General features: G+C 35.6%; 2 protein-coding genes across 2 annotated transcripts; one reads left to right on the forward strand and one right to left on the reverse strand.

The window, feature by feature from the left end:
* The first annotated feature begins 6,361 nt into the window (after positions 1-6,361).
* LOC131431212 (10 kDa heat shock protein, mitochondrial) lies at positions 6,362-7,704 on the forward strand. Its single transcript, XM_058596792.1, has 2 exons — positions 6,362-6,524; positions 6,848-7,704. Exons 1-2 carry the CDS (start codon positions 6,522-6,524, stop codon positions 7,148-7,150), a joined length of 306 nt encoding a protein of 101 aa, XP_058452775.1. The 5' UTR covers positions 6,362-6,521; the 3' UTR covers positions 7,151-7,704.
* A 122-nt stretch (positions 7,705-7,826) lies between these two features.
* On the reverse strand, positions 7,827-9,833 carry LOC131430848 (tyrosine--tRNA ligase, cytoplasmic). The gene is made up of 2 exons (XM_058596078.1): positions 8,213-9,833; positions 7,827-8,155 (listed from the first exon to the last, which is right to left on the reverse strand). The coding sequence occupies exons 1-2, from the start codon at positions 9,656-9,658 to the stop codon at positions 8,027-8,029; spliced, it is 1,575 nt and encodes a 524-aa protein (XP_058452061.1). The 5' UTR covers positions 9,659-9,833; the 3' UTR covers positions 7,827-8,026.
* Positions 9,834-17,443: the final 7,610 nt, after the last annotated feature.

A 17,443-nucleotide genomic window follows, 5' to 3' on the forward strand; every position in this document is an offset into this window, starting at 1 on the left:
TGAGTTCAGGATGAAGCGAGCTATTTTTCTGTGTGCGGTCATGTATCTCTAAATCTCCACAAGACGGATTGACACAAACTGCATTCCAGAATACGAAAAAAATGGTGCACTATCGCAAAGTTTATTTCATATGTTATGCATTCGATTGAGACTAAAAAAATTTTTTTCTCGTGATACGAAAAGGACCCTCACAGAAGTTTAAATCAATGAAAAAATGACGATGATAAAATTGCTGCGTTCTGTGATGTCGATTCAAAACAACATAATATCATATCATATCGATATCACGAAAACATAGTGCTTTACTTAACTTTTAAATGAGATGATTCTGGTTCATAAGCTTCATAAACCTAAAATATCAGCTTAATTTTTTATTGACGATTTTTTTTCTCCATTTTATTAGCATTAGAGCCATTGTTGTTTTACGTAAATTACTGACAGTAATAAATATGTAACTAAGGTTACGGTAACTGTTATTCGAATTTTTATTTCTGCGATACCATTTTGACATTACGAGGTACTGAGGGGTAGTTAAATTTGTGATACAGTTTTCAAACACGAGTGGCAGGTCGTGTCGTCGGCTAATCCATGGTTTATTTGAAATGACAAAGAAAATTGTTTAGGGAACTTTAAAACAGCATATCTGCAATAGAATAAACCGTTACACAAAGTCATAGCTCTCATCTAATAATACAAAACGTAATTAAACCAATTTTTTTCCATTTAGAATTTGAAAAATTAATAGTTTTCATAAGTTTATTACATCCGAATATGGTGACTGCACTTTTTATCATTAGTGGTAAATTCGTTGATCGTCTGGTGTTCTGGTCGATTCATTTCTTGCCAATGAGTTGCCGGAACTCTACAGTAGACGTGAACATCTTTTTTGTGCGGGTTTATTCATGCCTGAATCAGTTGAACGTTGAACGTAAACTGGATAAAAGTGTATACAAATATCCCGAACATACGCTCATGTACAAAATTACACCGTAGTGAAATGATTTTAACCAGGGTTGCTGAAATTCGCCTCACGCAACTCATTAACGTTCATCGCCTGCGAACGATTCAAGAACGGAGACAGCAAAGCATGTAATGCCGGACGAGGCAAAAGCTATGCTCAATATGTGACTGCCTGAGCGACTCGCAAGAGAGAAGAGATCTTGCTTTTCATGCTTGTTGCTATTCCGCCGTGAGCCATTCTCTACCATTTCAAGAGCAGGTATCATCAGGCACGAGTAGCGCTTACATTGAGTCAATTTTTGACTCACTGCGAGTCAAAATGCCAGCAATCATGAATGCAAGTGTACGAAAAAAATTGAAGACAAAAATTAGCGATGCGATGGAAGCAATTTTTTATTTTGCTTAGTTTAATTGTCTCGTAGATATTGCCCTGATAAAAAGTGTGCGTTGAACATCACAAATTAGCTTGGAAAACTTTAAACGTAATATCATTACTTATTATTGGAAGATGGCGAAACGATTGGGTTGGATAAAAATTAAACTGATAAATAAAACTGATAGTCTACTTCAAAACGTCGTTTAAAATCGTATACTAATGTACATATAATGTACTTCCTACTGCAATAAAACTAATGAAACAGTTTATTCAGATTTCACCGAATACTATTCTCACGTTCGTACTCCGTGCTGTTGAAATTTTGCGGCAAGTAATGGCAGATAGATTTTAAAAAAGCTGGAGTTGAATCACCTGAGGGCAATCACTTTTGTAAAGTGAAAATTTTGCAGTTTATATGGCTTATATAAGAAATAAAATAAAAGGAACTATTTTCCACATATAACTGTAGCAACACTTTTGATTCTCTTTCGGGTTGGTTTGATATTTATTTTATTTATGATTTTGAAAATGGACTGAAATATCTACAGTGATATTTTTTAAATCACATATGATTATGAATGATCAAGTCCAATACGCAATATCAATATGCAATGCAAATAGAGTGACAAAAATATATTCTGAATATTGATTATAGAGGCAAGTCTAATCTTTTAATTCCAGGGATGATTTATTTTCTCATGTTTTTATTATATTAAACACAATTTAACGCTTCTTCGCATAGATTTGATTTATAGAAGTAATAGGAGTGCAGGGTTTTCCACAACGTTTGAACCTACTGAGACGCCATGTAACTGCTTGCTCTGCAAAAATCAAAGCAATTAAGAAGAATGGCTAACAAAGAAATAGTCATTACTAACTAAATACTCATTCAGCATCTTTTACCATACATCTACGCAAATTATCGATTAGAATAACTGTACTACGATCAGGAAATTAAGACTTTTAAATTGAGAATCACGGTTGTGGTTCCGGCCAACTGCCACAGGATGTCGAAGCATTTTGTAAAACGCAACATAAAATTGGAGGAATAGATGTTCCATTGAAATTTATTTTTGCATTTTTGTATCGCCTTATTAACTTAGTCCTATTTTAATGCATTCATTAAATTTTTGCATTTAATATTATCATTTTTGGAGTTTCACAAAACTATTGCCTCGTAAGTTTTGCTTCCAAAAGCAAACAGCAAAATAATAACGTAATGTGATATCAGTTGAGAAATTGATGAGCTGAAATCAAATTAAGATTACAATCTGATATTGCTGTCAAAAATGTATTGAAAATAAAATGTTCTACAATTGACTCCCGAAGTGATCGGTTTAGCTTTTTTTTAAAAAAGAACATCCGCTAGAAGAAATTGTAAATTCAATTTCATAACATTTTACAATATTCATATTACAGAGGAAACGATTTCAATTTGAAAACTAACACAATCCGCGTGGTTTATCGATTTGTCAGATAGTGCGATTTAGAATTTTTGTTACTCATATCACACATTCAGTTTTGAAACTACTCATTGTATTATTTACCTTAAAACTGTGTTGAGCAAAAAAATTTTTACGTGAATACTTCAAGGATCACATACAAAGAGTCCAAATGAAATATAATTCTGTTATCACATAATCAGGAGATAGGAGATAGAAAAAAATATGCATTTAATTCCACTTTATTTAACGTCACTAATGTCACGAGACAGATAATTTTGTTGTGTTTGATTGTATGATACTTGATTTTTAGATATTTATTTCGTTATTGGAAACTGCGGAAGGTCTTCATTGCACGATTATCAATGGCACAGTTTCCAACAAGTAACTGTAGAGAGTTTGTTTGTTTTTGATAATAATAGAAATATCATTCTTCAGTAAAATCTTATGTTGGCCTCCAAATTAGTGCCTTATACAAAATTATAGAAGTTCTATTTCGGTTTTAGTTTCTATTATATTGTAGCTCTAACGCCCTGTATATTGAATGTGACGGAATTATTTGGTGTTTATGGTTCTTCTAGTATTTGTACGAACTGATAGTGTTTATCATCAAAGTTGGTCTCAACTTTTTTGGTAGTTGACTTGGTTCGACACAACTTGTCTCGAAGTCAATACAAATACTATTAGTTTATTATGAATGATTAACATGAAATTAAAAGCAATCATCACATATGTTTATAATTATTAAGGAAACGATCGTCGAATGGCTTTGTAATCGGTATATAAATAGTTTCACGATCATGAGAAACAATAATAATTGACAAAAACTTGGGACTATTACTTCTCAGGCATAATAAACAACCCTACATTCGACCGAATGAAAAATACCAATTTGGCATTTCGAATGAGGTATAATTTGTTTGGAAAAGTCGAACTCGATCGAAACACAAAATGAATTTATTATAGAACTACGGAATAGGAGTGAAAGTTACATATTTACGACACACAAAAACGCTCCATTAATAACCCTTTACAGTTTGATGTTTAATCAATAACATATTCTGGTAGGTATCAAAGTTGTCCCTAACGCTACAAATCACGATTAAAGTATAGCAAACACCGAAGAAATGTGCAGTGAAGACAATTCAAAAAGATTCGACATCTTTCTTATAAGCTTTATACAGGAATAAAATTTTATCCTGGGCGGTCATTCAGTTGTACCGCCATACGTCGCAGAGAACGAATCACCGTGAGTAGAAAATTCGACTCAACGCGAGTCATCATCACCACCGAATAGCTTTCTACCTAAATGCTTCGAAACGAACTCACTGTGAGTCAACAGAGTGCATATAAGATGCTTGCTTGCTTTGCCAAGCGGTTCAATTCTCTGAGTGGAAGAAAAGAATGAATAAAGCAGACACGGAATATATACAAACTGCTCGCCGCACGGGTAGAGCATCGCCGGTGAAGAGAATAGTTCACGAGTAATGTTTCATTGATAGGATCAGCAACCTTGTTTAACCAATCCAATACAGTCAGCATCATTGAAATCATCATCTAAACTCGAGATGATCAACATTATTGAGCTCAATTGGCAACAAGACCCTTTTTACCTTGCATATTTCATCAGACTTATTAGCGAAAAGGTTCGTTTATGAAGTATGAGTTTCAAGGCTTTCAGAACATAAAGCCATAAACTTATACGATTAAAAAATATAATGAGACAACGCAATCCTACCAGTCAATATCTGATATTGGCGGTTTCAAAAGAAAATTACATACATTCGTATGGAGTATCACAAAGTTCATATTAAATCTTCGTGCAAATATGATTATGGTAACTTTTATTCTTTCGTCGATCTTTCAAGAATTCAATCAAAGTTCTATGCTTGAGAACGACTACCATCTAATCTGGAAAGAGAGAGTTTAAAATAATTGATTTAATGATGGATATTACCATTCTTTTAGATAATTTGATAGTGACTTTTTATTTATTATGGATCTCTAAACAAACAAATATTACCATAGCAACATCAAATAATGTTGTTAGTAAGTGTATTTTTGGTAACTACGACCTGTCAAGGTTTGAAAAAGAAAGGGCTTAGGCTAAGTTGATCATTTGGTGAACCAAAAATTGGCGATACGTTAGTATGGGACGTATTATCACAGACTAACAGACATGACAGTATGAGTAAATTCTTATAAAAAATAATTTTTCGTGATGCACTAGCTCTACCTATATTGTACTGCGCGAGCTATTTACTATCTGTACACCCCTTGTGTTATGTAAAAGTTTTTTTACTAGTTGGTTTCCCCTCGTTTGTCAACACCGATCAGCTGCTTGCAGGGATGCCTGATTTCATCAAAATATTTGAAAATGAATCGTCACAATAAATTATTGGATTACGTTGATAATATATTAAACTTTTTCGCGATGTTTGAAGGTAACCATTTATTTGACTCAACGTTGTTCATCTAGACTATTTTTTATTGTGTTGGTAGTTTTCACCCGAAATTAAGTGGCGGCAGACCAGAAGCAAGTAAATAATGTAACAAAATGGGTTCGATTTTGTCTTGCGTTGGAGGAGGAGAAGTAGGCACAATTATGTAAATAGTTTTGGCAATATGTATTAAATCTGCATCCTGCATGAAATTCGCATAGACGTATACAAATCAATACATTACAGGTAATTCTGTATGAATGGCCACTCTGTTGGTAAATGAAAAAAAATAAACACAGTCTAGATGACAGACAGGATGTTTTTGATAGGGTAACGTGGCGCCATCATGACACATGCGAGTACTGTCCCAAATAAAGGAATATTCGAAATGACCGTTAAAATGATTGAAGAATCTAATTTGAGTGTCCTGTCTGTTAGTCTGTGGTATTATTATTTGTATTTGGTTCAAATGCTTTGCACATGATACTAGCGTGCAAATTATTGTCAGTGTAGTCTCCCTTATAGTATGTTCACATTAGCGCTGATATCAAGTGATATACGAATATACTTGATATCCGATGATATCATGTGCGATATCACTTGATATCCCATACAATTTGATGTCAACGCGTATCACCATTTTGTCATGATATCCGGGATATCATGTACGATATCATGTCGAGTTGTCAAAAATCGCAACTAGCAACACGGATAATGGCATTAAACGCACTTATTCATGAATGTCACTTTAAGAGTGACAATAAACAATCATTATAATTTCGAATTCTTCAACGAATACTGGCGTTCGGAAACCGATAAAAGGGAAACTTCAATTATTGATTGAATTGTAGGAGAGAAAAGCAATATTATTGATCTTACTCCTAATGGGAAAATTCAATATGACAACTTTATTGTCAAACGATATCATTTCGATCATATGTGAACACTTCGACATGATATGCATATCATCTCGGTATATTAAGTTATATCAGCGCTAATGTGAACATGGTATTAGATCTCATGAAATTCGTAAAGTTGGCATCTCTAGTGTGCGATATACTGTGGCTTTTAGACATCCGTCAGATGCTTTCGGGAAACGCAAACACGCCTGTTTCTTCTGTCTCTCATCCTGGTTAATTTTCATTGTCAATTTGCTTCTGCTGCAGCGTGGTCGTGAACGTCTCCGGTGTTTTTAGATTGATAGCTTTAAAAATTGTTTCAGTGATACTAGATTTCTTCTAGTTGCTCGGATTTCATTTAAGGTTTTCATATAACCTTTTTCTACGAATTAAAACATTTGATATGGTAAGTTTCTTCCAAAATATGTTTCAATTTTTTAATCAGGGTCACGCTCAATAGTTAGAATGATGAAATTACGGAATTATTTTGACGATTAAAAACAAACTATGTTTTTAAATATATTGATCTACAATTCTGTTACTTCAGCAAAATCATTTAGATCTACTTTATTTCAACTTCGAACAATGAACTCATGTTTGTTTAACATGGTTACGTAACAACACCGGCTCATTTCACTCCAACAGCTTTCTCGAAAGATCTATAGACAGTCCGTGTACTTGTGTTTGAGGTTATGACGAGCAACTTCCAAAACTGTTTCGATCTTTCAGGCTACTAGACGTCTAATTCCACTGTTGGACCGTGTGCTGATTCAACGTGCAGAAGCCCTGACGAAAACCAAGGGTGGCATTGTGCTACCTGAGAAGGCCCAATCCAAAGTGTTGGAAGGTACGGTCATCGCTGTCGGTCCAGGAAGCCGTAACAGCCAAACCGGACAGCACGTTCCGCTAGGAGTGACCGTTGGTGAAAAAGTTCTGCTGCCGGAATACGGTGGCACCAAGGTTGATCTGGGCGACAGCAAAGAGTATCATCTTTTCCGGGAGTCCGATATTCTGGCGAAGATAGATCAATAGGAGCAACAGAGCCGTCAACCCAGGCCAAATTCGATCCGAATTAGAAATCCGGCGAGAAAGGGGGAATTGGTTGAAATTCGGCTCTAATGGCTAATAATGTTGGCAAATTAAGCAAATCGAACATCAACTATCTGTTAGGATTAAGGAAGTTACTACTGTAGATGAAACGAATACGCTGGTAATATTCGTTCCGTGTGAAAATGACGAGTGTTATGTTGTGAGTGCTGAAGCATGCTTAGCTCGCATTTCGCATCACTTTGGCGACATGTTTCAGAACAATTGCAGCAGTGAGAGTGACCGATCATGTAGACCACCAAAGTTTGTCGAGCTAACTTTGCTGCTCTTAACATGATTGGGCACGGCCAGCAACACCTCACTTCCTTGCAGTGTCGAAAAACTTGCTAGGTTACTGATAGGGAGGGAGGTTCGTGGCCTCGAAGAAAACGAGAGAATATTCAAACGAGTACATGTACGTGTGTGGCTGCTACTACTGATAAGAGTACGATTCATTTAGTTTATTTACGGTTGAATAAAAATATGAACAGACATTAAAATGTATGCTGTTTTTTCATTATCCGAACTTTTACTTTCCGGTTGAATTTTCTCAATTCTTACAAAAGAATAAATAATCGAAGGGATTAGTTCTTTCAGAGTAATTGATGAACTCAAAACACCATTTTAGGACGTGTTTCTCAACAAAGTTGAACTTTAGTTCGTAGAATATGACGACTTAACACATAAAAATGCAAAATAAAAATAAAACGAAATTGAATCCTGCGCACGCAAGTGTTTGACACGGAAGCGATCCAAATAAATAGTGTTCAGTATTTTCATTAAAGCGTAGGAAAATTCGTTTTCTCAACAAGGAGCAAGAGTTCATTTGATGTTACACTCCTTAAGTGCGCAAGTTATTCTGTCTCCGTTCAGGGTCAGTAGAGAGAATTCTTTCCATAGAGCTTCGCCGTCGGCGTTCGTCTTCAGCTCGGCTTGTATCTTGTCCCAAACCTGCAAAACAAATCAATTTAAACTATTTCAGTTACTATCACAAACACAACTTCCAACCTTTTTCTTCGGATTTAACGGCGCCACCTCTGCTTTAGTGTTGTCAAACCCTTCCACGATGATGCGCTCGCCGAGCTTTGCCCCATCGGGAACCGACAGGGGTTCATATTTGTCCTGATTGAATGCGCACAGGACAAGCCCTTCGCTTTCGACTCCACGAATTTTGGAAGATTTCATGTTGGTCACCGTTACAACCGAACGTCCTTTCAGTTCATCCAGACTGTGATAAGCCATCAGATTGCTGACGATTGTTTTCTTCGTGTCGTTTCCCAAATCTACATCCAGAATACACAGTGTATCGGCATCCGGATGTTTTACGACTTCTGAGATTTCACCGACTTTCAGTTCCAATTTGTCCGGAGTATTTTCACCGGAAACTTGTGCCGCTGTCAATTTTTTGTTCCCGGCTCCTGTCGGATATGCCCGTTCAGTCAGTTGCCGATGTTCTTCGTCATCGAACACTTTTCGAATCGGTTCCAGCAAACGATTGATATAGATTTCCGCAGCTGCTTTGAAATCGCCGGGATGCAGTTCCTGGGCCGCAAAGCTAGATTCCAAATCTTCGTATTTTTCAAATTTCAAATCTCCACCAAATTCCGCTTTCCGTTTGATTTCGAAGCACTCGCCAGTTTTGAACATCGGATAGATAACATGTTTGAAGAATTTCAACAGACCGTTGTCCTCGATGTTTCCCGGCTCACAGAAGGCTTTTTTGATCTTCGATTTCACCTTGGCGGCACTGTCTAACAGGTCGATTTTGGAATCCTCCTCGCTGGAAGACATTTTGCCTCCCGCCAGACCAGGAATCATCGGATTCATCAAATGAATCCGTTTGGTGTAGCCCATTTGTGGCAGATACTTTTCCGCAAAGGTGAAAATTTTCCGCTGATCCACACCACCAAACTGAGCATCTACTTTGAGATATTCTTCATCTAACGCTTGCAGTCCCGGATACAAGATCCCCGATAGTAACGGGTGATCGACCTGTTTTACCACTTCTGCTCCTGCCTTCTTGGCATCATGCTGAGTTACGACGGACGATAATTTGTAAACATCTAACGTGTATTCTTTGGAAAGTTGATAATCTGTTCCCCGTACAAACTTCAACTTATCCAACGGCACCCCCAATGATGCCAGCATTGCCTTGATTAATGCTTCGTAGTACTTGGTTCGTTCCTGCAGTAACATCCAGGGTGCTTTCATATTGTCCAGATAGGCATGCAGGTCCGCAAATAGGATCGTAACTTCGCAACCGGCTTTCAGGAAATCAGCTACCTTTGACATCGGCACGAAGTATGCTATGTGTGGCTTTCCGGTCGTGGCAGTACCCCAATAAATTTTTAAATCACGTTCCTTAAGGATAGTTCGCATGTTATCTTGACCAAGAACTTCCTGCAGGTTACGGGTAATCAGTTGCTCTTTCTCTTCCCACGTTAGAGGTGCCATTTCGATTGACGTTGCAAACGTTTCAGTGATGTGAACGGTAGTTAACACTTGGGGGGAAAACAATGAAATTGCCCCGATGTAATCTCGGAAACGTATAGATTTAACTAAAAACTTGTTTTACACACTGGTCTGCTGCAACATTCAGGTGAGTTGTCCAATTTGTGCAGTCGGTAGAGAGACAGCAAAGCAGTTTGACGGTTGCAGATGTCAGAAGCACATGGCTGAAAGTGGAACGAAAAAGGAATGAAACACTGCAACAAATTTCAATTTGCAATAACAGAGATGATAAACAAAGTTTTTGATTGAGTTTTGAATAACATTATTATAACCCAAGCAATCAAAATGTTGTATAAAAGCGAAAGCTTTGGTTTAAGCAGCTTGCATAATTTACGGAACACATTTTAAATAGCGTATTTTGTAGGTTATTATCGGGCGGAATACTAACGAATTTTCGATTCAGTTGCATTGTGGCATCTAGCGTATTTTTAACGCATTTGGTTTTCGTCATTTTCGCCCTGTGGAATAAATACCAACGTATCGGCTAAAGTGTACCCATATTTACAGATTGTTTCATAACTACGCAAGGAAAAAAACATTACATTTAAATTTTTAGACTTTAGGTTTTTGATTTGAAATAAACATGAAAAATGTTTTGGTGAATGCATTTCTTTATTATATATTAATGCTTGAAAACAATTAATTGAGCTTTGATGACAAAACACGAAATATCTCATGTTGAACGCAAAATCGAATCCATTGTTGGCGTATTACCGGATCTTTTGGAAACCGGAAAAAGTCAGGTTGGGATAGAAATGCTTAATGCGACCACAGTGTGGAACACAACAGTTCATTCTTCTCGTAAAACTAAACACACTTTCGAGTTTACACTAATTTAACAAATATTTTTTGGTTATACTTTAATTCACTAAAAAGAAAAACGGCTTGATGTCTATTTTAATTACACAGTCCTGCCACTATAAACATTTATTACCAATGAGATTGGAAAAAAGTGAAACCGACGACACGACCAGGCACTTCGAAGAAAAATCGCAATAAAAAGTGTTCATGCGCGATCACTATCAGTTACCGAAGTATTGAAAGACCCCTAGGTAATAATAAAAATATATTTTACAAGCATCACTGCTGTGGTTGCTACGAAATAGTAACCATGCACAGCATAATAAACAAACAGGTAATGCTTTAAAAGATGTATTATAAGTAAAACAGTTTATTTCAAGTTAGGCTAATTATATTGATTGCAGGAATAAACCAGTTTTCATGGCGCTAACAATAAAGCGATGTAATGATGATCGAGCAAAATGGAACATATCCGTATATATTCGCCACTGAATTTTTCGTTTGCAATCTACGTATCTATCAAAAATATTTGAATGACAACAGGAATGATAATGTCGTTTCGGGATTTTGGTTTTTTTGCTTAATGTTCAGAATCGCGATTTTGCATTTCATTCCAATAATCAAAATACCCTGTCAAGTCGTTCTCACGGATTGTCTCGTCTTCTACTGGCGTTTAAAAAGAATTTCAGGTCCTAATAACCGTTCTCACTTCCACTTTCACTGTCACTTCACACTTATATCACTTCACTTGATTTTCCCTGTTACCAGTATCACACACACTGAAGTAGTCACGTAGTGAAAAAAATCATTTTTCCAAAAAAATGATGTGATGTTCGTAATAACCACAAGCTCATAAAAGTAATTAATTTTTCCTCCGAAGCGACTTTCGTGATAAATACCTACATTCACTTCACTTGATTTTCACCGTGAAGTGATACCGGTAATAAGGGCCACATTATATGAATTCTATATGAGGGAAGAATTAAAAAGGGACACTCCGTTTCCGCATTTTAGCGTAGGCCACTCGACCTACGGTTTCGTCCACTTCTTTTGGTTCTTTCACACAACGGCATGTAGCTACGTACATATATCATTAAATGCAATCCATGTCAGCGAAGCGCAGATCACAGTTGATTGAAATTGTTATCAAAGCATATTTCACCGGTAACTAAACATTTATTTTTTGTAGGACTTTTATATAATTGAAATATTGGTGAAAAAGTCATATAAAATTTGTTAATGCTGTACGTACACTTCAAAGAATATAAATAATTGCAATCACGATCGAAATGATCTAACAAGTAGCAACATCATCAAAATTGCAGCATAACACCAACATTAGCGGTCATACTGTTCATCTGAGTACTACAATGCAATGGTTTGAAGATCATTCTGGTCTCACGGTGAGATTTTCTTCACCCTCTAAGCATCACGCCGTAGATAAACGCAAAAGCGGTTAGTTTCGGGTCTTTACGCACTTTGAAGAGAGGCTACAAGAATACATATTATAAGTGAACAGAATATATAATTAAATACAAAATTAGCAAGCCATAAAAACTCTCAATTCCGATTTAGATCTGCAGTCGACGATGAGAACTTTTGAGATGCTCTAGATTGGGCATGTGCAATAATGAAACCGAGAACGATTACCTTGAAAAGATAAACAATGGTAACTAGGGTTACTGTAACTGTTATTTCGAAAACAACAATTTCTCTGACCGCGTTCCCAATTTTAAACTTTTTTCATAAGATATCATTTTGACATTACCAGTTACTGAGGGGTAGCTCGATTTGCGATACAGTTTTAAAAGCGAGTGGCAGGTCGTGTCGTCGGTGAAACATTCTCCGAAAATTTTCATTTTCATTGGTGAGCTAAAATTATACATTTTAATAAAATTGTGTTCTGATTTTCTTTATACTTGGCATCATTGCTCGCGTACCCTGCAAAAGTGTTTTCTTATCACAATGTGCAGGTAGCAACATCCAAATCAGCCAATCAGAAACTGGTCCATTTTGGAACAAAAGCAGGACCCCCAGATGTCAGGTCTTGTCTTAGGTTTTCTAATCCTTAATTTAATTTATGTTGATATTTATTGAATTTTAAGCGTATTTTCATTAATAACTATTTTCGATTCAGAGAGCTGTCATAGTGATCTGCCCCTCGATTTCGTGTTCAAACAAGTGCTCGTGGAACTTGTTCTGAACTTTCAATTTGGCAAAAGTTAATCGTCTACTTTTAAACAACAACAAATTGGATCCGATTGACACAATGACGCTAAAATGAAATGTAGAAGCGCTGCCTATTATTAGAGATGATTTTTAATTACCTTTAAATACGATTTCTTATAAAACGGACCAATTCATTTGTAAAATCATAGTAGAAGTGGATGAGACAGTTTTTATTCTGAGGTGGTAACGTCCCAAGCAACCAGAAGTTCCACAATTACTAAAAAAGGCCACTTTTTTGCTGCTTAAAAGTACACGCGGAACTTTTGAGAACTTGAAAGTACAGAACAAGTTCCGCACGAACTTTCTAGCTGCTTAAGAACACATGTGTCAATTTTTTAAAGTTCGTAGTACAGAACAAGTTCCGCGTCAACTTTCTCGCTGCAAAGAAGCTGAACAATGTATTCTAGAAGCAGCTTAGAGGTTCGTTCGATTGCATCGCACGAACTTTGAAGTGTGGATAATTACTTAACAAATGGACTGTCTAAAATGCTATTGATTAACTTTGAGAGCTACTTAAGCCAAATCATCCCTTTTATCCGAACTTTTGATTAGTTGGGGTTGGTCTCAATTTATCTTTCGAAAACGAACGTTTATTTAAAATGGAGCATTATACTTGGTTCAATACCATTTTTCAAGTGCATGGAAATAACAAATAAAGTATTCAAAATAAATTGTACTCGATCGTTAAACATTCTACACTGGTTTAAGTTGCGATTACTCAAATTCATAAACAGGAACAATATGTCAAACTTTGAGTATGGAATTGAGTAAAATTTATTCAGGCCATGAGCTCTCTCGCATTTATTCATACATTAAAGTAAGCATTTGAGTGAAAAAAAATGCTTCTTGATATTCAGTGCGTTTTCATTATCGGAATATTCTAATCGAATTTGTGAATGCAAGAATACGTCATTTTTTGAAATCATTGTTGTTTTCAATAGAAATTTTGTGGTTTCAATTATACTAAGTGAGTCGTCTTTTAGACTCCAAACCGGTCAAAAGGAAATGGGTTTGAATTAGAGCTGTGCGCCGATCAAAATTGTCAACATCGGCAGCTGAAACGTCTTTTTGACTAGCGGCGGCGGCGAATCGGCGTGACGCTATTTCCTGAAAACATCGGCGGCGGAGGCGGCGCGATTCGGCGTAATCAATTATAAACATATTAAAAATTTTAATATTGATTCACACAGGACAATTTCTCTATCTTATTGTTTTGTCGACCTACAATCAAAGATCCTAATGTTTATGTGATCCATTAAAGCCAACGTAGTGAATAGAGATGGTAAATGGTTTCGAATGCATCGAATTAGAAGAGAAATTGAGATGAGTATAAGTGCGATTATTTGGAGATGGTTGACTATTATTTAAATAAATATTTCATTCATATACAAAGGTTTTTTTTATTATGAGCAAGAAACATGAAGTTTTATTCGGAACTATTTTTCAAATCGCTTTTTACATATTTGATAATTATCATGTATAAAAATCGTTTTATCAACTCAAAAAATAAGTATATCTTTTTCGTACGTATGTAATTAACATAAAATCGATTTGGCGCTCAAATTCACAAGGATAAATTTTTTAAATATTACCATTTAATTCTGTTATAAGTATATCACGTCACTATACAAATTCACTATGTATCTCACGACACTATAAATCTTGTATAATAAACGTCACATCACATATGCACATTTCGAATACAATTTATATTCTTCTTCAGTGTGTTAGTTTTGTTTAGCTCAAATTCATTCAGATATCAAAAATAATATCAAATTAACAAATTCAAATTTTAATTACTTCACATTTGTAACGATTTCTTATAAAAACGGGTAAATTCATTTGAAAAGTCATAGTAGAAGTAGAAGAAAATGTTTTTACTTTGAGTTGGTAACGTTGATCTTAATTTATTGTGCGAAAATTAACGTTTATTTGGAATGGAGCATGAAACTTTGTTCAATACCATTTTTCAAATGCCCGGAAATAACAAATAAAGTATCCAAAATAAATGTAAATGTAATCCGAAAAAACCTAACATTATTTATTTTTTTTCGGAAGAACCCTCCTTTTCTTGGTTCCATTTTCAGATGTCGCGACCGATAATGTTGCGATAATGTGCCAATAGCTCAAAACCTTTTAAATAAAGACAGAAAATAGACTTTGAATCAAATGACATTGGCTTCGGTTGACATCGGCAGTACTGATTTTCAGTATAAATAGGAGGAAAGTGACTGTACTGTAATTTTCAATGAATTTTCATGAAAACTGTAAACAATTTTCCACATTGATCAAATCATTTTTTTCGGCTGATGTAATATTATCGGCGGCACGATTAAAATGGGATAACCGGCGCGCTGATCATCTTTTTCTTAAATTGGCGGCGTGTCGAAATTATCGGCGGCGGCGGCGTGGCGCAGCGGCGCACAGCTCTAGTTTGAATCACTTTTTGTGCGCTTTCCATTTGAAAGAAAGAAAAATGACTTTAACAAGTAAACCATGTATACAAACATTAACGATCAAGAATTTTTTATTTTGAGTGCAAGGAACTCAAATTTTTAATTAAACTCACTCAAATTTTTCTTATTTTGACTAAAAAACGTGATTAATCCACCTAGCAGTGAGATTACACCATTTTGCTATCAATCCGCATGTGTTTTTTGCATGGATAATCTTCGGTGTTTTAGTTCTTATGACATTATTTTAATGACCCTCGTTTCTGCAAATCGGATCGAATTTGAATCTAAAACTGTAATAATCGTTTGAACATTCCATGATATGTCGAAGTAAGTTCCACTTTAGAGTTTTCGCCATTATTTGCGGTACTTTTAGAACCAGCATAACCTAAAACGATTCGTATGGCCATAAATCAGCATGACGAATAAATTGCAATAGCTTTGAGTTCAACTTTGAAGCTTTTTGGTATTGTCATCTTCTATATCGGTTTGAATTTTAAAAATTCATTACCCTATGATTCCAGAATCGGAAGCTGGAATCGGATAAAATTCACCAATTTTGTATGGTACCATAAGTTTTTTAATTTGAATATTTGTTTGAAATTCGGTTTAGAAAATAATTGAGCTTTGAAAAACGACTCGACACCGGAGCCGGAATTCTAAAATCGGTGCAGCCGAAGTCAGTTAAATCCCCCTCAGGAGCTGTATAGTTTACATTTGATTCAAACTGTAGACATCTTTGGGAAATCGTAGTGCGAATTAAATTTTTGGGTACATTCCTAATCGAAAACTGAATACCGCTAAAACTGAAATAAGTTTTGGTTATCGACTATCCAAATCTGCAAACCCGATAAACCTGATTAATTTATGTGAAATAGACATTTTTATACTAATCGCCCTGTATCCCCTAGACCGTAATTTGAATCTGACTAAAACGCAAGATGTTTTATAGGATCCTAAGACATTTCATTTGAATCTTAGATGATTCTTAGATTTTTTTTGAATCTTAGATCGGTTCAGCCAAAAATTCAGAGAAAAATGAGTTACAAAATTTTAATTTCGTTTCACATATAATCCTGTAGTTCCGGAACCAAAAGTCGGATCCAAAGATAATTGAGAAACCTTATTTGGGAGCATACGACTTTTCATATGAATCTGAGTTTGTAGAAAACGGTTCAACTATCTCCGAGAAAACTGAGTGAAATTATTTGTTACATACGTATTTGCTGATCGCGACGAACTGATTCGAATGGTATATGGGTGTTATGTTCTTCCAGCATTTATGGCTGTAAGTAGTTGAAATCATATAATTATGGAATTGCTTTCAACTCGAAAATGCTGCCATCATCTGGTTTACATATGTCATATTCGAATGATTATGTTGCCAAAAACTAACCGTTCTAAAATCTGTCCGATGAAAAATTTCATGAAAAAGTATGCTGTACTGTCTTTTTGGTACTTAGAAACAATTGTTTAAAAAATCGTATTCCACGTTGCTCCCAAACATTACTTTGTTATTCCGCGCTCAAAACTCTTACTACTGGAGTAAGGCGAAAAGTAGCTTGCACAATAATATTCGTATCTCCGTTAAAGGTTTTGACAATCTATGGCTTGTTGGATTGCTATTACCGTGCGGAATCTAAGTCTAAAACAATATAAAACCTGACGGCTCAACATAAACCACTAGGCAGACGTAAAGTGTTTTGCAAATAGCCTGACCTTAACTTTCTACACAAACTGCTACGCACTGATGAGTCAAAGACGAAACGTAAACTTTAATGAAAATGGGTATGTGCACATAAATTTTAATGTTGGATCTCGGCAAAAAAAAGTGCCGAGATTTGCACAGCCGAGAGATCGGCAATCATCTCGGCAAAATAATAATTACTGAGAATCTCGGCAATACCAAATTTGTTAACTGTCAATTATTGCCGAACCTCTCAGCAGCGATTTTGCTGTTAGCTCAGCAGAAGCGATTATGATCGAATAATGAATTGCCGAGTCATCAGTAATCGTCCGTAGAAAGGATTTTTCTTTATTACTGTATGAAATAAATATCATAAAAGCTAAGGTTGGGGAAAGGGGGTGTTTTATTAATGTCCGTTTTAATGCAATATACAAAAGAGCAAAGCAAACCTCAAAAGAAAACGGTTAAAGACAATTTTTTCCAGTGCTCCTCAACGCATCTACCTAGGAATAAGAAGACTTTTGTAAGTATATATAAAAAGCAGAGTTTATTATTTCA

This window comes from Malaya genurostris, chromosome 2, assembly GCF_030247185.1.
Source record: "Malaya genurostris strain Urasoe2022 chromosome 2, Malgen_1.1, whole genome shotgun sequence".
NCBI lineage: Eukaryota > Metazoa > Arthropoda > Insecta > Diptera > Culicidae > Malaya > Malaya genurostris.